General features: G+C 45.0%; 1 protein-coding gene across 9 annotated transcripts in view; it reads left to right on the forward strand.

Moving 5' to 3' along the window:
* Positions 1 to 27,150, forward strand: part of ST3GAL3 (ST3 beta-galactoside alpha-2,3-sialyltransferase 3) — a 308,463-nt gene that overhangs the window by 147,578 nt on the left and 133,735 nt on the right. For all 9 annotated transcript variants that reach the window (XM_044301369.1, XM_044301368.1, XM_044301371.1 and 6 more), the window contains one exon: positions 1,855 to 1,897. In XM_044301369.1, the coding sequence (XP_044157304.1) occupies positions 1,855 to 1,897 (43 nt within the window). The remainder of the gene's footprint in view (positions 1 to 1,854; positions 1,898 to 27,150) is intronic.

A 27,150-nucleotide genomic window follows, 5' to 3' on the forward strand; every position in this document is an offset into this window, starting at 1 on the left:
GCCGCTTCCTGTTACAGGACCTTTCACCAGTCCCAGTATCACCGTAACAGCCGGGTTCAGGACTGTGGGCATCTTCATACTTTATAGAACAACTTGTATCTTCTTCTTACTATCTGAATATACATTTTACTTTACCGCTTCCCACCCTCATACATCCATCTTGTATAACCTAGCTATTGCATTTCTATAATGTCAATCTGTGGGAGCAGACACTTTGCATTGGGAGCTACTTCCCACGCTTTGCTGGCTGGTTGGGTTTGCACGTTGCATCGGTGGCTTCTTGATATCTATATCTTGTTCTAATCCTATCAGGTCATGGGGCCCAGGACGAATGGGCATTCCCTTTTAATATACAGATTCCTATTCTTAGTGGTCGTGTGAAATGTACATTACATGAATGATGGGTAACATTATCTTTATGTAAATAGTAGTGAGCCATTTTTCCCAGAAACGTCAAGACTAATGAGGAGACAGAACAGGGGAACAGCGAGTCTCGTGCTTTCTGGCCACGTGGGACAGCAGGTTATCTGAACCGCACTGGGTGTCTGAGGACGTTTTCCTCCCAGTACTGGGAGGAAAACCTGCAGCAACAGCTGCCAATTAACCGTTCGGGGTGTCTGAGGGTAAAACAAGGGTCAGCGCAGGTAAATTGTCCCCCGTGTGTTTCAGATGTTTCAGATAGGGAGATTCTGAGCAGCACAGGGACTGACGTGTGATGACAACCTCTGCACAACAGGGCGGAATATGCTGGATGTATATTCAGTAATCAGGAAGCCTGTAATGGGTCAAACGTACAGCACCTGTAGAATCTGCATGGTGTTCAGACCAGGAATATGAGAGTCCACCCTGTATTGGTTTTTATACCTACGCCCCATTAGGACACAGATATGATTGTGGACCCCAGCTTAGCTGCAGTGTGTATTGGAGGCTACGTCTTCCATCATCCTGCTGCTAATTCGCCATGCTTTGCACTCCAGGTTTACAAATTAGGGTGGGTTCATACTAGCGTTAGGGATTCCGTTTATGGCTTTTCGTTATAACATGGTTATAATGGAAAGTAATGGAATCCAAAAGACGGAAGTCAAAACAGAAGCCTTTTAAGAGGCATTCCGTTTTGATCCTTCATAATACAAGTCTATGGGCAGCAGAACGTATCCGTGTCCAGTCCTGCATAACGGAAACCAGGACGGATCCGTTCTGCTGCCCACAGACTTGTATTATGATGGAATGCAAAACGGAAGCCTTTAAAAGGCTTTCCGTCATAATAGAAGTCTATGGGAATCATAACGGATCCGTCCAGTTTCCGTTATGCAGAACGGACAAAAAAAGTCCTGTCGACAGGACTTTGTTTTCCGTCTTGCATAACGGGAACCAGACGGATCCATTATAATTCCCATAGACTTTGATTATGACGGATCAAAATGGAATGTCACTTAAAGGCTTCCGTTTTGACTTCCGTCTTATGGATTCCGTTACTTTCTGTTATAACCATGTTATAATGAAAAGCCATAACGGAATCCATAACGCTGATGTGAACCCACCCTTAGCTGTCTATAAGTACAAGCTCAACAAGAAACAAGTGCATGGGGAGGTTCTCCTTACTGCATTTTTGCGGGGTCTCGGAACGGAGCAACGGATGCGGACAGCACACGGAGGGCTGTCCGCATCTTTTGCGGCCCCATTGAAGTGAATGGGTCCGTACCCAGTTTCTGCGGCTCGGATGCAGACCCGAAAAACGGTTGTGTGCATGAGGCCAATCACTGATGAAAATCACTGATAAAACACTGACTGTGTCAAAGCATCCCTAAGAGATAAAGTATTATCCTATAACTAATCGCTGCTTTTCTTTTTCAGAATATGATCGTCTTGGATTTCTACTTAAATTGGATTCTAAGATGTAAGTAAAATGATTCTTCACTTGCTGTCTGTAACCGTTTCATTGCTTTGTACTGTCTGTGTACCCATTGTAACAAATTCAGGAGCACATGTGAATATCTGAAACTTTATATTGTAAGATATTAGGGGAACTGTCCTCTTCCTAGTCTTCCTGCAGCCTGTGTTTTCCCCTCTCCATAGCCTGCAGGTCATCTGTAGAGATTAACAAAACTACTCAGTCCTCAAACATTCAATCTGGAATAAAACAGTAAATCGAAGCTAGAGGGGGAGATGCAGCTGCAGTTTAGCCTTCTTTGTGTCTGTGATGCTGCATGCTGTGAGAGGGGAGGAGGAGCAGCTGGGGAGATATCTTCTTGGTTCACAAAGTGCAGAGCTGACATCACACCAGAGAGAGCTCACCCCTTCAGCAGGGAGAGAATAAATGTGCATTTACCAGACCCAGCAGAGGGAAAGATAAAGCCCAGAATCTGCAGATTGTCACCCATTATTTCACTAACAGCATCAATGGTAAACATGGTGAGATCCTAACGATTCATCAATTGCACGATATAAAGCTGGAATTAAATCCAAAGGGTTTAATTCTACATATGTTTATTTCAAAGGCTTGTCTCATCTGGAGAGCCTCATCTCTAAAGCAATCTGCCCTGGAAATTAGCCGTCAGTGCAGGGGAAAAGTAGTACTGGATGACCCCAATGGTAGACCCCAATCATGATAATCTGAGTGGCTCATGAGTAACCAGCCGCCAGTTCTGAAATCAGCTGGTTATGCCCCACAGACCTTGAATGGCACATAAGTTATAGGGTGTGTGTTCAGCGCTGAAAATCAATGCACTCATATACAGTGGAGTCCCAACTAATATCCAGAGTAACTTCTGTGTGCAGCACAGACAGCAGCTAGACGGCCTGGGGGAGGTTGTTACAGGTATCTGGAGCCATGCCACTGCAGTGCATCCCACAGCTGCTGGAGGGAGCGCAGGGGGGATCCATAGAGAGAACATGACCATCGAGGTGGTCCCACAGATGATCAATTGTGTTCAAGTCTGGGGAATTAGGGGGCCAGGGTAGTACTTGGAATCTTGGTCATGCTCTTCCAACCGTGACATGTCGCATTGTGTTGCTAGAAGATCACTTCTGCCCCAGGAGAGACAATCAGCATGTAGGGGTGTAAGTGATCTGCAAGGATTCATACCCAAAACAGTTGAGAATGCCTTCCACATAGATGTGTGGCCCAGAGAATGCAAGGAAAAACCTTCCTCAGACCAAAACTCTGCCCCCACCAGCTTGTGTTCTTCCAGCAATGGATGCAGGGTGTTCCCTCTCTGATGTTTCTCTCCTGACACGCCAATATCCATCCGTTCCATGAAGCAGAAAACGTGACTCATCGGAGAAGACAAACCTTAGCAATCAGTGGAGGTCTAATTCTGATACTGCCGCAAAAACTGAAGCCTTTTCTGACGATGCAGCTTGGTTATCAGAGGTGCAGTGACCGTCCGTCTACTCCAGAGCCTCATACACAGTAGGTTCTCTGAACTGTTGTGTTAGACACATGTCTGGTGCCCCATGGGTCACTTTGGCGGTGAGCTGCTCCCCGTAGGGTGTCAGTCCACCCTTCCGCACCTCTGTAGTAGACATTCACCTCTCACATCAGTGACACGTGGTGCTCCGCAGTTTCCACGTCACTTATTCTCAATGGTGTGATTTGTCCACTCATGATACATTTTCTCTACAGCAGCACGAGAACAGTTCACACTGCGCATGTTCAGAAATACCGACACCCGGGGCCCAAAAGCCAATAATCATCCCAACTCTGATAAATCCCCTTTTACCTATGACGGCAACGAGGGATATGTGTGCAGACAGCCTATCACACACCCTATATACCCACGAGCCAGCTCAGCACACATTTATATAGCACACATTTATATACCCACCGAGCTAACTCAGCACACATGACTTCCTTCTTGAGCTACACGCTGCCGACCTCAAAATTAGGAATTGGTAAGAATAACGGGATTGTGTATATTTTAATTTATTCAAGCCATTGTATATTACAAGAACCTCAAACTGTTGCATTTCAAGCTTCAAGGCATACAACTGATTATTGCACAGCTATAGCTTGATAAAAGGCTTTATGTGACAGACATGTCTCCTTTTGAAGCTCTCATGGTGCCTTCATATGAACATATTGAAATATTGTCTTTGAAATATATACTGTAGTTGCAGCATATGCACTTGCTCAATTTTTCCCTTTGCAAAATGATTTCTTCATCTACACTGCCTCTGTAACCCCAACCTCTGGAGCTCCTGGAAGACCTGAGGGTATCAGTTACTGTAAGTGTTGTTGCTGCCAAATGTTCCTTTTTATTCTATGTGAAGCTGCTTTGATTTGCTGGTTGCTATATTATTACATGATATTGAGAGGCATATGGCGGAGGTACCTGTGGGGACATCTGCTGGTGCACGGCTATCTGTGCTGACCATCACTCCATGTGTGGTGGAGGTAAATCTATCCTGTCTAGCGAGCCGTGTGACAGACATGTCTTGATTACAGGGATCTTCCTCTCGATACAGTAGCCAAGAGCAGGATATTGTTGCTGATGTATCATGTCATCGAGGAGCGGAGGTGATGATAGACGGCACAGATCTCTCCTGACCCATCTTGGGTTCCATGGAAATCTCCCATCTTCAGACTCGTATACCTCTTGCCTTAGGGTGCATTAGCTGAGAATGCTAACTGCAAGATTTAATCTTCATCTTCTCCTGAGTCTTGTTCCAGGAGATCTTTGGGCCATGTCTGCCTCATTCCTGGTGATTTATCTGCCGGTGACAGGGGCTCCTGCCTCATAGATTCCTGCTGTACGCCCCTTCCCTGATACCAGACGTTATAATGCTGCGCTGTCACCAGTGTTCCCTCTAAGCCTTGGCAGCTGCTGAGCGGGGTCGGCTCAGAGCTGGGCACAGCGCCATCAAAGGTGGGCGATAGGAAAACCTAAGATAATTGTCACTTCAAAGAGCATACAAACCTTAGCGCCATCCCGTACAATATACAGTATAATCCCTGCACCATCCCGTACAATATACAGTATAATCCCTGCACCATCCCGTACAATATACAGTATAACCCCTGCACCATCCCGTACAATATACAGTATAACCCCCTGCACCATCCCGTACAATATACAGTATAACCCCTGCACCATCCCGTACAATATACAGTATAACCCCCTGCACCATCCCGTACAATATACAGTATAACCCCTGCACCATCCCGTACAATATACAGTATAGTCCTCTCTGTGATCACTGGACATTGGTCTCCGTATAAAAACCATACAGGGAAAAAAAATCTTTGATCCAGAGAACTTACATAGAAAAACTAATAACCAAGAGGCTAAACAAAACCCAGTTTCTGACCCTTATGTTAAAACATAATTTTCATTTTATTGCTCTAAGGCCTCGTTCACACTTCAGTGTTTGGTCAGTGATTTCCATCAGTGATTTGTGAGCCAAAACCAGGTGCAGCTCTAAACATAGAACAGGAGCAGATTTTTCCCTTCTACCTCATGTCTATGGAGGCTCCACTTCTGGTTTTGGCTCACAAATCACTGATGGAAATCACTGACCAAACACTGAACTGTGAACTAGGCCTAATACCTAAACACCTAAAGGAAAAAAATAATTTAAAAAAGCTGCTGTTTCTCTAGATGACCTTATGTTGAGAGTAGTGGTAATAGAGTCTCAAGGGTCTATAAAAGCATCTACACTATTTTTACAAATCATTGAGACTCTATTAACACTACTATCAACATAAGGTCATCTAGAGCAGCGTTTCCCAACCAGTGTGCCTCCAGCTGTTGCAAAACTACAACTCCCAGCATGCCCGCACAGCCAAAGGCTGTCCAGGCATGCTGGGAGTTGTAGTTTTGCAACAGCTGGAGGCACACTGGTTGGGAAACACTGATCTAGAGAAACAGCAGCTTTTATTTTTTTCCTTTCTCTTTAGGTGTTAAAATAGAACTTTAATTAGATTGCTGTAACACCTAAACACCTAAAGGGGGAAAAAAGAAAGACTGTGCTGGGCTGGCGGCGCTGCTGTTGCTGTGGGCTGTGGCAGGGCCGGGGTGAAAAGGGGAGAAAAATACGTTATAAAAAAGTCTGATAAATACCAGTGTGAATGAAGGACTGTTAAAAGGGGTTAATAACTACTGAAGGCCCTTCACAGTAGTTATTAACCACTTCAGCAGTCCCCCATTCACAGTAGTTATTAACCACTTCAGCAGTCCCCCATTCACAGTATTTATTAACCACTTCAGCAGTCCCCCATTCACAGTATTTATTAACCACTTCAGCAGTCCCCCCTTCACTGAAGAGGGGACTAGTGAAAGGGGTTAATAAATACTTTGAATGGGGGACTGCTGAAGTGGTTAATAAATACTGTGAATGGGGGACTGCTGAAGTGGTTAATAACTACTGTGAAGGGCCTTCTGTAGTTATTAACCCCTTTTAACAGTCCTTCATTCACACTGGTATTTATCAGACTTTTTTATAACGTATTTTTCTCCCCTTTTCACGCTGGCCCGGCTACAGCCCACAGCAACAGCAGCGCCGCCAGCCCAGCACAGTCTATCAATTTCTTTCAGACCAGACACGGCCACTACCTCAGCAAACTCTGTGCCCGCGCTCCTCAGAGTTCCCTTCCTTCTCCCACGAATCCTGCAGCGCCAATAAGTGCGCGAACAGCGGTGTGTGTGTGACGTCTGACGTTATGTAGGCGGCGCCCCGCTGTGCTGAGCCGCATAAGACTACGAGGAGGACGTCGGCGCCGTCACGCACAAGTCTGACGAGTGACGACAAGAGCTGGCATTTTGCCAGCAGTGTTAGCGAACTAGGCATGAGCGAGTGAGCGGGCATTATAAAATTGTGAGCGGGGCCACAATAATTGCTGCGCGGCCGCCCACCCGCGCAGCTTAGAGGGAACACTGGCTGTCACCTGCAGCCGGCTGTAAATTCTGCAAGAATCTTTTTCTATGTTTTATTATCATGTTGAACACCTATTTTCGTCCGGGGGAGGGGGGATACTTACCTTGCAGCCGCTGTTTATCACTGCTGGGAAATGAACATCTCGGCTTCACTCAGTACGATAATTTGAGCCAGGCACCCATGAAGTCTGTACGTCATAGACATTAATGTAATGAAATGGATTTCCATTTTCTCCTTTGATTCATCTCAGCAGCTCTTGATCATACAGCAGATGTCAAATTCAGATTAGCTGTCTCTGAATTATATGAATATCTCTGTCATCAGTGATTCCATCATATCGTCATTGTCCGATGAGTATAAGGTAGGTATATTCTGCCTCCTGTCTCATTACAGAATGCTTAATAGACCGCTATGTTTTACGCTACAGCTCTGCTCCATTATGGCACAGCTTAGTTGCATTGTCTGTTGGAGTCTGAGGTTGTCTGAAATTTACAGTATTTTAAATCATGCAGTTCGGCCCCCTTCCTGCTTTACACTGCAGATCTTATTCAACATCCAGAATGATGGCTGGTGTATATAACAAGAAGCTCAGCAGGAAGTCCGTGCCTAGAATGCCGACCAACAATACTATAAGGGCAGAGTGATCAAACCAAGACCGCCAGTGACTTCTATACATAGACTGAGCCTAAAGATGGCTCGGAGATCTCCTTATTCTTTAACATTTAAGGTGAACCCTGGAGGAAAAACTAAAGTTTGCACAAAGGGCAATCCTGAAAGAGGTAAGAAAGAACGCAAGGATAGCAGTAAAAGACTTGCAGAAGACTCTACAAAATGCAAAACCTCTGTGTCCACTATTAGAAAATCGCTGAAAACAAGAATGGTGCTCATGGAAGTACACGCTGCTGTCCAAAAAAAACATGGCGGCCCATTGCAAGTTTATGCGACACCACCTGGAAGTTCCACCGCTCTTGTGTGAAAAATTTCTATGGACAAATGAGACAAAAGTAGAAATTTATAGCACAAAAACACAACGATATGTATGAAGAAAGAGTACTGCAGATCAAGCCCAACACATCAACCCATCTGTATGGCTGGAGCATCATGGTTTAGGGCAAGTCTCAGGGCCTGGACACCCTGCAATCATTGAGGGAACAATGCTCAAGCTGATGAGATGATGTGACAGGACAATGACCCAAAGTGCACAAGTAAATCAACTAAAGAATGCAACAAAGATTCATGTTTTTGAATGGCAAAGTCACAGTCCTGACCTTAACCCTATGGAGATGCTGTGACCTGAAGAGGGCTGCTCATGCGGGGCATCCCAGAAATACTGATGAACTGAAACACGTTTGCAGGGAGGAACAGTGGAAAATTCCTACTCAATGTTGTGCAAAATATTAATCTACAAGTTATTAAATTTAAGGGTTCACTTACTTTTTCTCCGTTCATTGCAGATATTACTCAATGTGTTCAATAAAAGAGATGAGCGGTGTCTGTGTTATTAGGTTAGTTACATCATTGAGAACAATTAAACCATATTTTATACAAGATTAATGTAGAAATACAGGGAATTACAAAGAGTTCACTTACTTTTTCTTGCAACTCTAGATCTCTTTTTTTATTATTTGTACTGGTTAAAAACAGCTCTATGCATTGAGGCCATGAAGCAGACGTGTGCCCAGGAATATACATTACAAGCCCTGCCATAAGAGATAGGTGAGCAGCATGTATTGTCCCTACAGGCGATCTGGTGACATAGCGCCTCATTGTATGTTCTGTGCCTGGCTCCATATTAAGTTACTATTGTATGTGCACCACAAGAGAGCCTTCACTCATTCCCGCACACCACGCCTCACTGACTCCTCGCCGACGCTTCTCCTTCTTCCTTTCCCATCCTGGTCACAATTAATGAATTCTTGCTGTAAGACCCTGAATGGTATGACAGAGAGGGCAGAGAGGAGGCCAGATACTCTTACAGTGCAATAAACCCCCAGAATTCTCATTAGAGACTGTTTCTTATTATCATGAAGGAAGACTGAATCACTCCAGATGCACAACACGTTTTCATCCCTTGATTAATATGTTTTTAGTCATTATTTTAAGTGCTGTAATATATGTGCAGAAATGAGAAAATCTGCCAGTTATTTACAACCGACTTCTGCAGTCCTGGATCCAGCTACAGAAGAGACTGGGGTCTATGTGTACCTGGGTCCAGCTACAAACATGAGTTCACTGTTACACTCAAGTTCATCTGTCTGTATAGATATACTACTACTCACAAAAAGTTAGGGATATTTGGCTTGTGGGTGAAATTTCAGGATGAACCTAAAATTCACTCTGACCTTTACAGAAGTTAATGTGACCTTCTCTAACGTTCTGAATGCACATGTCCTACTGTTCAGTGTTTCAGGACTTTTTGCACGGTAACGGTAAAATTCACAACAGGTGTTTAATCCATGAATCACCCAATTTATTTCCTTCTTCAATTAGAATTGGTATTTAAACAGTCCTCATCATGCTGTTCACATTTTGACACATCATGAGACCAAGACTACATCTAACAATTGATCAACAGGATCTCGCCATTGTGAGGCTTCAAGCAGGATGTTCTCAGATGGAAGTGGCCACTGAGCTTAGAGTGGTACAGACTGTCATCAGAAGGTTGTATTAGAGAGACTGGAAGAGTCACAGAAAGGCAGAGAAGTGGACGTCCTTTGGCCACATCCCACACTGATGAGCGCTTCATTGTGAACAACGCCAGCAGGAGGCATCGTTGTCAAGCTGGAACTGGTGCTCAAGGCCACAGGACAAGTTTTTGAGATGCTGACATTTTTATGGGGGTATACTTAGCACTGGGGTCGGCTTTTGTTTCTATAAATTGTTTAAGATGAGGAAATCGCCATTGCTGCTTTTACTTAAATGCCCGACTTTCATGATATAATATCACTGTAGCCTGAACGTTTTACGTTTTCCATAAATTTCACCCAAAAGCCAAATATCCCTAACTTTTTGTGAGTAGTGTATATATGAGCACAGTGACGTAACTAGAAATGACTCGGCCCCACAGCAAATTTGAGGGGGCCACTCCTTCCGTTTCCTATAGTATGACTTTATTTGATGTAATTTTATAATACTGTTGAGGGGGCCCTGACAATAAAATCTTTTAGTCCGCCTTCTCAGTTTTTGTCCCAAAGCAGCCGCTTCCCCTATAGCTACGCCACTGTATGAGCAGGTGAAGTAAAAATCCACACTGAGTATACAAAGTATCATAAATAGACAATATGAGTAGATCAAGTCCAATGCCATCCATATACATTATAGCTTAGCGTCTACCTGAAAACAACTCCTCCTGACCTCCCTATTCACAATCAAATTCAGCTCAGCTGAGCATGGGGGAGGAGAGAGAACCACTGCCAGACTCCTCTGCCCCCTCCATTCATCTCCATACTCCTCTGTGCCTGTCTATACTTGTCTGTCCCCTCTAGACTCCTCTAGAGGCAGCAGGAGTTTACACTTCATATATTTGGCGCAGCAATTGTGCAGCACAAATTCAGGCACAGTGATATTGATACATCTGCCACATTGTCTCCGTCTTTATAAATCTGTTGCTATTTAGAGTTCCTGAGAATGTCCAGGGCTGCAGACATTAATGTGTTCATCACATTTTTGCAAAAGACATGGATGTGTTAATAGCATTACACCTGTTGCACACTGCACATGGTCTGGTGTCCTTCATTTTCATGGCTTCAGGGCTTATTGGGATCTATTTTGTCATCACTTTTCTTATTGTCACAAACTTACCTGTCTGGACTCCAGCGCTGTGGTCTCTGGCTTCGGCGCTGCTGGACCAGGATCACCTGATCCTTTTGTTGTCCAGTGAGACAGTCTGAGAAGTGTCTGGCAGTGGCTTTCTCTGTTCTCCTCACAGAATACACATACACGTTCGGCCGTAGCCGGGAGATAGTCGAGAGAGACAGAGACCGCTATTGAATGTGTATGGGCAGCTTAAGTGGTTGTGTTGCCACACACACAAAGCGGCCCCATCTTTCCTACAAGAATCCTCTGGTAGTGATTTCTATTATTTTTCAATTCAACCAAAGGTAATGGAAAAAATTCAGAAGCTCCATGCAGCATTTGGGGTGTAAATGTGAACATGCCCAGAATAGTGGCCTAAGTTTTTCTTTCCAGTGGTAGACCTACAGGAAGCTGACGTGATATGCAGCCACGATGTCTGGTGTGGAGGGCACTGCTCCAGGCCTGAATCTTCAGCGATTTACCCTTTACTCCAGCTTCTGTGCTTATAAATCTCCGCTCTCCACAGGTTCATTGAGTGCCATGAAATGCATCAGGTTGGATTTCATTAGACAGATGTAAGGATTTATCCAGGGAGTGAGGGAAAACAAAACTGCAGGTTCTGGCTCTGTCCTGAAACCTGATCATCCCCAGAAACAGAACATCTGCACCCCCCAATATTTAATTGCCCCTCCCCCAACCTCATCTCAATCATCCTCCAGACCAAACTAATGAAACTTGACCCTGAGTATAGAAACTTATAAAACATGCCCAGGGACATGCAGAGGCATGGAGCTTATGTTTCTTTTACTGCTTTTAATTCTTTTACTATAAAAATGGAATAACAAAACCATATAGCATGAGTCCTACAAGATCTTTACTCGGCCCAGGAGCAGAGACGTGGCCGGGTTTCCTCTATAAAGTGTTCCAAACAGCTGCTGGATAGCAAAAAAGGGGCAGATGGTTGGTTCTATGGTGTCGGCCACCATTTTTGCGCATTTCTTCCCATGGATTCGGTTTGGCCTAATTAGTCAAAAGTGTGTATCACATCTATAGTCTTCAAAAACCATCATCGAGCCAACATTAGACCAGGGGTGTACTTTAGGTTTCTTCCAGTCTACAGGTATTGGAGCTGAAGACTTTTTGGAATACTAGACTTCTTTCTGTTCCATGAAAATGAAAGTTGCAGTCCACTAGAAGTCTACCACCTTCATAGGTCTTTCTGATCTATCTCAACCATCAGCTTATTCTGGATTAAACTGCCTTTTTTTGACTTTGTGCACATTTGACAAGCAGGACTGTGTCATGATCCATTCACCTGAGCGTAATGCTCTCTTTGGTGCTGTTGTCTTGCGTTTATCTGCAGTTTGCCTCTTCATGACTCTCAGCTCTTAAAGGGCCAGCACATGCCAAGGTCTGATTAGTCAAGCAATGGCTAGCTGAAGCAGGCTTCTTGAAGACCCTTCCCTAGAGTCCAGTGCCTGAGCAATAGGTCAATTTTGGCTCCTGTATCCTGCTAAGGAGTACTGCATTGTGCCTTCTGATCCGGCTTATACTTTGACCTATCTGTCTTCTGCCCATCCTGACCTCCTGCCTGTTTATCATGGTGTCTGAACGCCTCCTGCAGTCATGTGCCCGCCTGACTATGACTTCTGCCAACCGACTTTGTCCTGCGTCTCAGTGTCACTTGCTGGTGTCACATCAGCTGTTTTAATTGGCAACTATTCTTGTGGTTGTGCCCAGGGGTTAAAAGGGTAAAGAAAACCCTTAGACTCCACTTCCATGTTTAGTCACCTGAGTGAATCCACATTTGCTTTGTGAAACCGTGACAAACTGTGAGACTGTCTTATTTATAATCGAGACAGCTGTATACATGAAGCAACGTGATATTCTGATATTGTTGTGATTTTGAAAAATCTAAACCATTGCTATCATTATCTTCATGATGTTATCTCCTACAACAAATCACTATGTATGCACAAACATCATGGTGGATTTGCGGGATTTGTGAACAATTAGATGTCAGACTAACAGACTATATATGTATATTAGCCAGTTATAAACCTATAACTGGGGACTGTTTTCACCTGTTGCAAATTAGAAAATGTGAGTTGTTGGGATTAGTTGTGAGTACATTTACCATCGTAAATGTCTAGTTCTTGTAATGTAGCTGTGACTTCAGGTAGTCATCATGTGGTTCCTGCTAAAGACAGGTTTACATCTTGACGGTCCACCGTGTTCTTCTTATGTTGAGGTTTCTTGTCAGTCAAGATCAATGTCACTTCTTTCCAGCAGCTTCCTCTGTCGGGGACGATGAGCAGTAGCTCCATCACATTCCTAAAGCATTAATAATGTCACCCCCGGCTCTGGTCTTCATACAAGCCGCTAATTAACTTTCAGTCGTACCGCGCCCCAATGTACAATTTACGTGAATCATTCAAAGACAAAGACCTTCTCGTGACTGTCAGCAGTGCTCCATGTTATAGCTGAGCTTCCCATCGCCTCCCAATCATACTACTTAATTCTGCACACTTCTCTTATGTAAGGTGCACTTTACCGTAATCTCTGCTTTGTGTTCACATCTGATGACTTGTTCAGTAAAGCTTGGAAGGTTTCACCTGTGTGTCATATGTCAGTGCAGAGACGAAAAACATGTATGAACAATGTGTAGGTTAAACCTGAGAGGAATTAGAGAAGCAAGGATCATTACTGATCAGGGAGCAGAGGATTCAGACTACAGCACCTATGTAGGCATTTCTTTTTATTGAAATGCATGCATTTTTCTAATTGTGTTTTATGAAACGTGTTGCACAATTTGGCTTCTGCAGATTCAGTGTATCACAGTACGTAACAAGGGGTCAATTGTCAAACCCATTAGATAGCTCGGGTCAGTGCTCGGTCTCTAGCTTCTCGTGTATATCAGAACACAGGAGAGGAAGGAGAACGAGCCATGAGACAAGCTCTCTGTCAGATTTGACTTTCTGATTCTGCAGCTTGTCGTGTATGGTGATACACAGAAGCTGCAGAAGCCAAACAGTGAGCATGTTTAATAAAACAAAATTACGAATATGATTTTAACCACAATATATGCGTTTTAGTAAAACAAATTTCCCAAAGGTGTCCATGTACAGTATTTCCTGTTGTGTTTATGTCTTGTCAATAGAGTATCTCCTAGTTATCATATAGTATGAGGTGGACTAAGCATTGGTCTCCGTTCTTGCAAAATTGTATGTCATTTTCCTCTATTCGTGGAGTAACAGACCCCATGGAAATGCTAAATCTTTGAAGTGCTCAGTAAGCTGGAACCTCTGATGTAGGACTTCTGCTGAAATGTCCCTAATGTCAAAGGTTCTGTCAGGTCCCAGCTATGGGAATTTTCAACTGGAGCCATAGTTCAGATACATTCACAGAATTACCGGTACTGTCGGACCTCCCGCTGATCTTACACTGTGTTAGCAGATAACCCAATGCCTAACGTCTTCCACACAAATTTGCTTTTACCACTGTTGAGCTACCCCATCTCTATGTTCTTTATAACCACTTAGGCCCTGTTCAAGCTCCAGTATATGACAAACAGATCCATAGGGCTCCATTCATCCAAAGGGTCTACTAAAATCCTGAAATCAGTAATCAGACACTGGTCATGCTATAGTACACTACAGTTTTTCCAGAGTTAGAAACAAGCGGACAAGGACCTGGCCTTCTCACAGGCTGAGAAAAGCAGCTGCAGACTCCAGAAGCAATACTTCTCTAAAAGCATCAGATAAAAAGTACGTGCCGAGCACCAGTGTCTAGGTATAACTGATCTAGCTGCTGTGATACAGAATCTCAGCAAGCTCTTTTTTTGGGATGCAATGGAGCCTGGTAGAATGGAGAGGAGCGCTATTTGAGGAGAGTTATCAACTATCTTCTATGTGATATTATGGAAAATTCCCCAAATCTTGTCCCAGAAAGGCTTAATTAGTTCACAACCCCACCAAATATGTAGCATTGTAGCTTTTTCTTTGCCGCATCGCCAACAGGAGTCCGGGACAGTAGGAAAGATTCTATGTAGTCTAACTAGATATCTGTTCCAACGTGACAAAATCCTGAGCAGAACATGCCATAGAAAGCTTGTGCGAAAATAAAAATGCATTTTGTTGATCAGAGCATTCCAAGCTAGTTCCTAATTCCTGTTCCCATCACACGATAAAACTCAGAGTATCTTTGTATGAATCTGCCAGTAAGTTCTGGTACAGCAGAGAGATTAGGTGTGTCGATGGAAAGGACATGGTAAACAACTTTTCGGTTTCATTTAAGTTGGATCCGAAAGAGCACTGCTCCCTCCTGGACAAAACATATGATTTTAATTGTTTATACTGTAGCCAGGATATCTGTGTATTTTGGAATTTTGTGGATATCGTGGAAAATGAAGGATCGTCTGTAGCTCTCATACCAAGAAAAAAATCCCTATTCATGCCAGCAGGCAAAATTGGGGTGAGTGGACTGAGTCTTCTAGCGCAAATACCCCTCTGAGTTAAGGAATCCCATAGTTTAAGCGTTTGTCGTAACAAAGTGTTTTGTCTGTTTGTGGACAGACCTCAGGGGCAATCCATGGAATGTATTTAAGTGGAAGAGAGTAGAGATTCTGCTCCAGTCCCACCCATTGCTTCGTTGTTCCATTGTGTTGCCAATCCAATAGTCTAGTCAGGGACGCCGCTGTGTGATATAGTTTGAGGTCTGGAAGGCCTACCCCGCCTTGAGCTTTAGATCTGATTAAGGTAGAAAAGCCAATCTGTGGTCTACCATGTCCCCAAATAAAACAGGCAAATGCTGGTTTTGAATTTTCAAAATGTTTTAACTGTGAGACCATGTATTGATGGGTTATTGCGAAGTGCGTTGGCTAAGTGTTCCATCACCAAAACATATAATAGTGGAGACAATGGACACCCCTGCCTGGTCCCATTCTGGATCGGTATTGACAGAGACAGGAGCCCATTAACTCTCACTTTGGCTGTGGGATTTGAGTATAAAGCACGGATTCCATTTAAAAACCTGGGTCCTAGCCCAATTTGTTTCAAGGAAGAGTCTAGGAAAGTCCAATGAACCCTATCAAGTGCCTTTTTCGGCATCTACTGATAACAGGCATAGAGGAGATGAATCGTCTCTCGCTACGTTGATGAGGATTAGGGTTTTATTCATATTATCTCGTGCCTCCCTCCCACGTATAAAACCAACTTGGTCCGTATGTATTATATCTGCTAATCTATCTGCAAGGATCTTGGAGTATAGTTTGATGTCAATATTGATCAGGGAGATTGGTCTGAAATTGGACGACAATGAGTGGTCTTTTCCAGGATTAGGTAATACACTAATGTAGGCTTCAAGTGATTGCTTAGTGGACAATGCTATTGAAGACTTTCAAAAGGAATTGGGAGAGGAGGTCACTGAATTGTTTGTAAAAGGCTGTAGTAAAACTATCTGGTCCTGGGCACTCTCCAGACGGTGAGTTCCTAATGATAGTCTTAACATCCCCCTCAGTAAAGTCAGAATCCAACATTTCTCTATCTGCTTCTGAAACAGTGGTTAATGCTGTTTCAGAAATAAACTCCTCTATACACTTCACTAAGGAAGTAGAGGACATATCTGAGAATTGGCCTTTTAGATTATATAATTTAGAGTAATATTCTCGGAACACCTCTAATATCTCTGTAGGATTGTGTGTGTCCCTGCCATTGCTTTTTTTGATGTGGGGGATAAAAGTTTGTGACGCTCTAGGGTGTAAAAAGCGAGTTAGTGGCCTACCGCATTTATTTGAGAATTCATAAACGAAACGTTTTCCTTGGTCACAATATTTTTTGTATTGCTGATCTATCAAGGTTTTGATAGAGTCTCTGACTTTGAGCAATTCCACATGGGTAGTGGTGGAAAGTGTTCATGCAGTATTTCTAAGTCATGGGCTTGTGCGAGGAGGTTATAGAGTTTGAGTGCTTTTTTCAATCTAGTACCATGTTTTATAAAGGTTCCCCTAACATCGCACTTCAGTGTCTCCCATTGTGTTGGGAGGGAAGTATTGTCAGTGGCGTGTATCTGTAGGAATTCCATAACTGTATTCTGGATGTGTGCCATGCACACCACATCTTTAAGAAGGTTGTCATTTAATCTCCAGGTCCATGATTTAATTGTCCCATGTGGGAGCTCTACTGCAAAATATATCGGTGAGTGATCGGAAAACAAAATATCTCCAACAGAGGCCTGTGGTTTACATGCTAAAGTGTGATGGCTGACGAGGTCCATACGACTATATGACTGATGTGGTGGGGAGAAAAATGTATAGTCTTTACCTTGTGAATGGAGAATCCGCCAAACATCCATAAGTTGAAGAGAGTGGCTATGAGAGAGTAGAGATCTCAATTGTCAATTGGGGAGCAGCATTCCGATTCGCAGTGGAATCCAAGCATGGATTCAATGCGAAGTCTCCACCGATTATCACCTGTCCCTCCATGAAATCGGCCAATTGGTTCTAATAAGATCTGCAGAAAGAACAGTTTTTTGTTAGGCAGATACCAGTTTACCACTGTGAATAAAGTTGAATTAATCTTTAGCTTAAGGAAAATGTAGTGCCCCTCCCCAATCCATTTTGACATCCACTACTATTCCTTGCAGGGAACCGTGTAGTGCTATTGAAACACCTCTAGTGAATCTGGGCTCGGGTTATAATACCATTGTGAAAAATATTGTGTTCGGATCGGCTATCAGAAAGGTGTCCCTAACCTATCTAACCCTATCTTCAACAAGCAGTAGAATTGTGCCGTAACTGCTGCTGTAGGGTAGCCTAAAGGGGGCCACCCCTATATGAAGTGACTGTAAGATGGCGTGGGTGGGTGGGTGAAATCAGCTGACCCGTCGTCAGCCTAGGCCTACAGGAGCCTATAAATAGCCTAGTACCCACCCAGCCTGGCCTCACAGGTGCAAGTAAGTAGCCGTGTAATCAGCCTCTCCTCTCACAAATACAGCCAAATACTAGTATTTTGCTTAACACTTGTGTTCGGATCGGCTATCAGAAAGGTGTCCCTAACCTATCTAACCCTATCTTCAACAAGCAGTAGAATTGTGCCGTAACTGCTGCTGTAGGGTAGCCTAAAGGGGCCAAAAAGCATGGACCGTATTTAGAGTAAATATATACATACCATTACGATGCCCGCTTTGAACGCCGAAAACTCTGCCCGATGAAGGTGCGGAATATACCGTACACAACAGCGACTTCTATATACCTTACCTCTTTGTCACGTGCCGTTGTTTTAGGAGGTAGCTAAAGTTGATGTTTTGAAAGAGCGGTCGGTAGTCAGAAACGATTTACCCCTATGTTGACGATCATATGAACATATTGCAAGAAGGTCTGAACCCGGGAGCTGCGAACTGAAATAACAATGGTGAATGTGATAGAAGACTTAATGAAGTCCAACCATTCGCTAAGGGCCCTGCTCGGACACCAACTATTGCTGGTAGCAAATACTACACCTATACTTATCCCCCAGGCCACTGCTTAAATTATTTCTTATTATTAATATAGGACCCAAAAACCCAGAGGATGGCATATGCCGCTTAACTCTGATAATGGATCGGGACGTAATCGCCTGTAGTCGTGACAGGACCCATTAACCTGTAGTCGTGACAGGATTTCGTAATTGCCTGAAGACGTGACAGGACTTATTAACCTGTAGTCGTGACAGGATTTCGTAATTGCCTGAAGACGTGACAGGACTTATTAACCTGTAGACGTGACAGGATTTCGTAATTGCCTGAAGACGTGACAGGACTTATTAACCTGTAGACGTGACAGGATTTCGTAATTGCCTGAAGACGTGACAGGACTTATTAACCTGTAGACGTGACAGGATTTCGTAATTGCCTGTAGTCGTGGCAGGACTTATTAACCTGTAGACGTGACAGGATTTCGTAATTGCCTGTAGTCGTGACAGGACTTATTAACTGCCAGGCGCGAGAGACCCTAATGGCGGGGCCAGGCATCTGCGAGGGAAGAAATGTAACCTGAAGGAAGCAGCTATGTTCATTAGGGGAACGGTATCAGAGCGGTGCACTGACTGCCCCCGAGAAAATACTGAGTAACCATGATGTAGCAATGAAAAGAAAAATGCGGCCTTAAGTGGAAGCCGAAGTGATGTATGAACAGGTGGGTGAACGCAGCTCTGGATGTGAGTAGTGCCTGAAAACATGGTATGGGCCCAGCTGTGAGCATGAAGAGCACTGTATAACGCAGCTGTGAATGCAATCTGAGCTAACAGGGTATCAATGTTATGCAACAGCAACGCATGAACGCAGCTCTAGTGGTGAACAGAGTATAAATTGTAAATGCAGACACATGGACATAGCTATGAAGGTAACGCCCCCACATAATGCTGCAGGCTTTTTTTTTTTTTTTTCCCAGGATGGTCACCACAGCACCACCAAAAAATAAAAACAAAAAATAAATCATAAACGTGTATGAGCATGAACCTTGAAGCAACGACAATAAGGCAACATAATGCACCTGTACCCCAGCACAGAACCGCTGACACATGTGTGCCCATAACATACAGTTTATAGATAAACCACTCTTACCTATAGGAGCATCAGAACTCAAATGCAGGCGCCTCGACTGATCTGCATGGATCCCCACATGCAGACCCCTGGTATACATACCCCAACTCCTTGCCTGTTTGGCATTAGCTACGGGTGTGCCCCTGCATGTTAAAAACACACTTTTTTTTTTTTTTTTTTTAAATAGAGGAAACCTGCGACCATACCTACACCAGGCGCCTGCTAGGCCAACAACTATATGCAATGACCCCCAACAAGCCCCTGGACAGCCGAGCATTCACTAGACCATAAGCACCCCGCTCTGCTTTGAACCAGAGTACTGCACATCGCATGCCGCCCTGTAGGCACCATGCCATCAAATGCAATACCACAGCATTTATTTTTATTTTTTTCCTTACCATTGATATAAAACACAGCGTGCATGACTTGAACCAACTAACAACCCTCATTCAACCGTTTAGCGCCCGACTCTGCTACATCTCAGAGCGCTACATGTCGTGGACCGCAGCGTTGGTCCCGTGCAAACCACTCCGATCCTACCGTGAATACCAGCGCCCTGCTAAGACATTCTGCCATCGCCCAGCCGTAAGGAGCCTCCACACCATGCTGCTGTATCCTAGAGCCGACTCACAGGTAGTGAAATCAGCTGACCCGTCGTCAGCCTAGGCCTACAGGAGCCTATAAATAGCCTAGTACCCACCCAGCCTGGCCTCACAGGTGCAAGTAAGTAGCCGTGTAATCAGCCTCTCCTCTCACAAATACAGCCAAATACTAGTATTTTGCTTAACACTTAATCTTTAGCTTAAGGAAAATGTAGTGCCCCTCCCCAATCCATTTTGACATCCACTACTATTCCTTGCAGGGAACCGTGTAGTGCTATTGAAACACCTCTAGTGAATCTGGGCTCGGGTTATAATACCATTGTGAAAAATACCTATCATGAAGCGCCAGCATGTTGTCACGGCTGGCGGTGGGGGAAACCCCCAGCCGTGCGGTACCCGTAGATGTTGGGTCGCTGCAAGGCCAGGACCACAGGATCAGGGAGCAGGTCACCTCCTAAAGTCTCCCTGATCTGACCCTAACTCCTAACCTGCATGGGCCGACCTTTAGGGTAGGAGGACCCATGCGCTGGAACCTCGGGTCCCTACTATCCCTCCGCAGGTCCCTAGGCTAGGAGCTGGATAGACTACCTGTTCCTCCAGAACACGGAGGAACAGGAGCCTAGAAAGGCCAAGCTGGTAAATAAGGGGAAACCAATACACCTTATGGCAGTGGCAGGTATGTGGAACTACTACCTCACCTACCTGCCATAAACACACAGCCCGGAACCCATGCAAAAGTGCTGTCTGTCTAACAACCACAGAAAAGACAACAGCACACAACATACATCACACGGGGAACCAGGGAACCATAAGGTGCAACAAACCAGCAACCACATACACATAAACATAACATCAGACAAGGTAACAAAGGTTTTACTAACAAGGTTTTATGACCAGAAGGTTGGTCCTCACCAGGCAGATGGAGGAGACAGGAGGCTGCTCCAGCCAGCATGGCTGAGAGCAACCTACTGAAGCCTGCAGGAGTCTCAGGCTATATAGGCCGAAAGGCCACACCCACCAGTCAACCACACCCAGTGACAACACACACACTGGGAAGGGAGTTAACCCTTCCTACACCACAGAAGGGAAAACACCAACTAAAAGGGGAATAGCACACACACTCACTCACCTGTCACCGCTGGCAACGGCATGCGTGGCCACCGTGTCCTGCAGAACAACCAGCAGGCAGAGACCCTGCCACCACATGCACAACACCAGACGTTGCCGCGGACAACCACAGGTGAAGGGAGGTGTCCAAGTGCATACAACCTCGTGCACAACAAACAGACCAGGAAGTGCACACAAACACAGACGAAGGACGTGCACACCAAAACACGATGCCAAGGGCAACCGCACGCATGCCTGTTATTCGCGGCAACCGCACCTGAGGCAAACCACTAAGTGCCCCCAGCTGCGGTTGCGACAACACCAGACCGCGGATAACTGCATGCGGCTCCCAAGGAGTCACGACCATGACCAGGGGTCGTGACACATGTGTCCTGCTCTGAAATGTGTTTCTTACAAAATAAGTATTTTTACTTTCTGCTTATGCATATTTTCGGATGATCTGTGATCTCTTTTGAGGGGTGCTAAACCCCCGGAAGTTTTATCCAATTTCTAAAGTGGTCATCTCTGTTTGATGTCAAGTGAAGCAAGACGGGAATAAAAATAAATAAAAAATAAATAAATAAAAAGTGGGGGGAAGGAGGAGTTAAAAGGGGTGTTTAAGTGATTAGTTCCAGATAGGCAAAGAAGGAAAGAGAGGCGAGGAGATGAATAGAAGTAAAAGCACGAGTGAGGAGGAATATATATAGATATAACTTATTGGAGAAACAATAAGTGATAGGAAAAGTAATTAAGAGACGGAGAAAGTATATCTCACATCAAGGGGTGTGAGTCCCTATGTGGAAGTGGGTTTTCAACAGAGGAGCTACCTCCCATGGACAAAGAGAGACCCTATAAGGGTGTCTTCCAAACATGAATGTAGACATCACAAATATCAAACTATGAACATTCGTGTTAGACTTCCCAAACCCCGAGGCCTTTAGACAGATGCTCGTGAGACTCATAAGAGGTCGACACTAGTATTTCTAAACCCACTACAACGCCCATGAAGGTCTGCCGTCCGGGCCTGTAAAGGATCTTCTGACACCCCGACCAGGAACCTCCGTTGATGGATGCTCGCAGTGCCTCCCGAGGACTCCAAGCACTCCGCTCGACACCGATACCACCACAGGTACCAGGAACCGCTCTTACAAGAGCTAGAAGTAATAGCCAGGGGAGTATACACGTATAGCAATCCCCACACACATGAGACGAGGCTCTATGTTGAATGTAAAACAGCAACTCTTTAATGGGTTATTTTTCAGCCTTTTATGCAGGTCTAATAGCAAGGGACACTCCCCTTGGGCCCTTGTAGAAGACTGTGACAGTTTATATTTGAGTTAATCACATGCATTTACAGTATTGAAACCTTCCCAACAATTGTACACAAAACCCCCTTGCCTCTGTCTGTAACGCAATCAACAAACTACAATAAGCATTGTCTTTGACACAATTAACTAACACACTGGCATTGTCTGAGACGTAATTAACTAACACACTGGCATTGTCTGAGACGCAATCAACTAAATACAATTACCAATAACACAAAGGCTACAACCCACATAGAATCCTCCCCTCTGCCTGTGATATAATCATGGTACACCATGGTTAACATAATCATCACAGGCAGGAGACTACACAATGTCCTCTGTCCTGGAGACAACCGAGTTGTAATTCAATTATCTCTCAGGACAGAGGGCAATCGCCAATACACACAGAGAGACAATGGAACAGACCTAACTTCTCAACGTATACAATGTCTTACAATACACATAGACATTTAACATCCCAACATAGCACGAATTAGTTGTAAAAGTCTCTTGGGCCTGGCTGTACTCATGGCTTTTCTGTCCAAAACAGTTCCTCAGATTGTCTTCTCCTTCAAAGTTAGTATGGGCCATAATCCTGGGGCAAGAGGCTGGCAACCAGGCCCCTCCAAAACCCAGTGGCGAGGTTGGTTTCGCCGCAGGGCCCCCCTTCCCAATAGGGAGAAATAGGTCCCGGAGGACAGACCAACACAGGTGCACCATAAACCGTATATACAACCACTATGAGTGTGAAGGCTCCATAATTGACTCTATCAAACCAGGCCCATGTAAATTCAAAATAAACTCATGGTAAGGGAAATTATATCTGTTATCTTGTGCTTAAGCATTTCAGATGGTCCTACGTAAAGGGAACCTGTCACCAGTTTTATGGTGTCCTAACTAAGGGCAACATAAATAAGTGACTGATTCGCTTAGCAAAATGCTGGGTCACTTTCTTTAACTGACCCAGTCAATCTGCCAACATCTTGTATTGAAAAGCTCCAGCTCATAATGATGAGTCCTGAATATTCATGAGCTCCTGACTCTCCCTGCCCACCTGCTGCTAAATGACAGTTTGTTTCCATAGGAATCAGAAGCAGGTGGGCAGGGGAGTGGCTATAGCTCTGAATTAAATATACGCTGGACTCAATGACATCACACCGGACTCGAATCAGCTCATTAGCATACGGCATGCGGCATCTTTGTGTGTATATTATGAGGTAACCATCTGTCACACCAGTAAGTGAATACATCTAAGGTACTTTTTAGCAGTTAACGATTGTATATAATTAGTTAGATTATAATCAAATATCCACATGACAGGTTCCATTAACCACCTCCGGACCGCCTAACGCGCCGATGCGTCCGGAAGGTGGTTGCTTTTCTCCTCCTGGACGCATCGGCGCGTCATCTCGCGAGACGCGAGATTTCCTGTGAACGCGCGCACACAGGCGCGCGCGCTCACAGGAACGGAAGGTAAGCGAGTGGATCTCCAGCCTGCCAGCGGCGATCGCTCGCTGGCAGGCTGGAGATCCGAATTTTTTAACCCCTAACAGGTATATTAGACGCTGTTTTCATAACAGCGTCTAATATACCTCCTACCTGGTCCTCTGGTGGTCCCTTTTGTTAGGATCGACCACCAGAGGACTCAGGTAGGTCAGTACAGTCCCACCAAACACCACACTACACTACACTACACCCCCCCCCCCCCCCCCGGTCACTTATTAACCCCTTATAAACCCCTGATCACCCCATATAAACTCCCTGATCACCCCCCTGTCATTGATCACCGCCCTGTCATTGATCACCCCCCTGTCAGGCTCCGTTCAGACGTCCGCATGATTTTTACGGATCCGATCCATGTATCCATGGATCCGTAAAAATCATGCGGACGTCTGAATGGAGCCTTACAGGGGGGTGATCAATGACAGGCGGGTGATCACCCATATACACTCCCTGATCACCCCCTGTCATTGATCACCGCCCTGTCAGGCTCCATTCAGACGTCCGCATGATTTTTACGGATCCGATCCATGTATCCATGGATCCGTAAAAATCATGCGGACGTCTGAATGGAGCCTTACAGGGGGGTGATCACCCATATACACTCCCTGATCACCCCCTGTCATTGATCACCCCCCTGTCAGGCTCCATTCAGACGTCCGCATGATTTTTACGGATCCGATCCATGGATCCATGGATCCGTAAAAATCATGCGGACGTCTGAATGGAGCCTTACAGGGGGGGTGATCAGTGACAGGGGGGTGATCACCCTGATTACCCTGATCACCCCCTGTCATTGATAACCCCCCTGTAAGGCTCCATTCAGACGTCCGCATGCGTTCTGTGGATCCGATCCATGTATCCATGGATCCGTAAAAAATCATGCGGATGTCTGAATGGAGCCTTACAGGGGGGGTGATCAGTGACAGGGGGGTGATCACCCTGATTACCCTGATCACCCCCTGTCATTGATAACCCCCCTGTAAGGCTCCATTCAGACGTCCGCATGCGTTCTGTGGATCCGATCCATGTATCCATGGATCCGTAAAAAATCATGCGGATGTCTGAATGGAGCCTTACAGGGGGGTGATCAGTGACAGGGGGGTGATCACCCTGATTACCCTGATCACCCCCTGTCATTGATAACCCCCCTGTAAGGCTCCATTCAGACGTCCGCATGCGTTTTGTGGATCCGATCCATGTATCCATGGATCCGTAAAAAATCATGCGGATGTCTGAATGGAGCCTTACAGGGGGGGTGATCAGTGACAGGGGGGTGATCACCCTGATTACCCTGATCACCCCCTGTCATTGATAACCCCCCTGTAAGGCTCCATTCAGACGTCTGCATGCGTTCTGTGGATCCGATCCATGTATCCATGGATCCGTAAAAAATCATGCGGATGTCTGAATGGAGCCTTACAGGGGGGGTGATCAGTGACAGGGGGGTGATCACCCTGATTACCCTGATCACCCCCTGTCATTGATAACCCCCCTGTAAGGCTCCATTCAGACGTCCGCATGCGTTCTGTGGATCCGATCCATGTATCCATGGATCCGTAAAAAATCATGCGGATGTCTGAATGGAGCCTTACAGGGGGGTGATCAGTGACAGGGGGGTGATCACCCTGATTACCCTGATCACCCCCTGTCATTGATAACCCCCCTGTAAGGCTCCATTCAGACGTCCGCATGCGTTTTGTGGATCCGATCCATGTATCCATGGATCCGTAAAAAATCATGCGGATGTCTGAATGGAGCCTTACAGGGGGGGTGATCAGTGACAGGGGGGTGATCACCCTGATTACCCTGATCACCCCCTGTCATTGATAACCCCCCTGTAAGGCTCCATTCAGACGTCCGCATGCGTTCTGTGGATCCGATCCATGTATCCATGGATCCGTAAAAATCATGCGGACGTCTGAATGGAGCCTTACAGGGGGGGTGATCAGTGACAGGGGGGTGATTACCCTGATCACCCCCTGTCATTGATAACCCCCCTGTAAGGCTCCATTAGACGTCCGCATGCGTTTTGTGGATCCGATCCATGTATCCATGGATCCGTAAAAAAATCATGCGGATGTCTGAATGGAGCCTTACAGGGGGGGTGATCAATGACAGGGGGTGATCAGGGAGTCTATATGGGTGATCACCCCCCTGTCATTGATCACCCCCCTGTCATTGATCACTCCCCCCCTGGTAAGGCTCCATTCAGCCATTTTTTTTGGCACAAGTTAGCGGAAATTTTTTGTTTGTTTTTGTTTTCGTTTTTTCTTACAAAGTCTCATATTCCACTAACTTGTGTCAAAAAATAAAATCTCACATGGACGCACCATACCCCTCACGGAATCCAAATGCGTAAACATTTTTAGACATTTATATTCCAGACTTCTCACGCTTTAGGGCCCCTAAAAAGCCAGGGCAGTATAAATACCCCACATGTGACCCCATTTCGGAAAGAAGACACCCCAAGGTATTCCGTGAGGGGCATATTGAGTCCATGAAAGATTGAAATTTTTGTCCTAAGTTAGCGGAAAGTGAGACTTTGTGAGAAAAAAAACAAAAAAAATCAATATCCGCTAACTTATGCAAAAAAAAAAAAAATTCTAGGAACTCGCCAGGCCCCTCATTGAATACCTCGGGGTGTCTTCTTTCCAAAGTGGGGTCACATGTGGGGTATTTATACTGCCCTGGCTTTTTAGGGGCCCGAAAGTGTGAGAAGAAGTCTGGGATCCAAATGTCTAAAAATGCCCTCCTAAAAGGAATTTTGGCCCCTTTGCGCATCTAGGCTGCAAAAAAGTGTCACACATCTGGTATCGCCGTACTCAGGAGAAGTTGGGGAATGTGTTTTGGGGTGTCATTTTACATATACCCATGCTGGGTGAGAAAAGTATCTTGGTCAAATGCCAACTTTGTATAAAAAAAATGGGAAAAGTTGTCTTTTGCCAAGATATTTCTCTCACCCAGCATGGGTATATGTAAAATGACCCCCCAAAACACATTCCCCAACTTCTCCTGAGTACGGCGATACCAGATGTGTGACACTTTTTTGCAGCCAAGGTGGGCAAAGGGGCACCTTTCAGATTTCGCAGGCCATTTTTTACACATTTTGATTTCAAGGTACTTCTTACACATTTGGGCCCCTAAATTGCCAGGGCAGTATAACTACGCCACAAGTGACCCCATTTTGGAAAGAAGACACCCCAAGGTATTCCGTGGGGGGCACGGCGAGTTCCTAGAATTTTTTATTTTTTGTCACAATTTAGCGGAAAATGATGATTTTTCTTTTTTTTTTCTTTTTTCCTTACAAAGTCTCATATTCCACTAACTTGCGACAAAAAATAAAAAATTCTAGGAACTCGCAGTGCCCCTCACGGAATACCTTG

This window comes from Bufo gargarizans, chromosome 7 (assembly GCF_014858855.1).
Source record: "Bufo gargarizans isolate SCDJY-AF-19 chromosome 7, ASM1485885v1, whole genome shotgun sequence".
In the NCBI taxonomy this organism is placed as follows: Eukaryota; Metazoa; Chordata; class Amphibia; order Anura; family Bufonidae; genus Bufo; species Bufo gargarizans.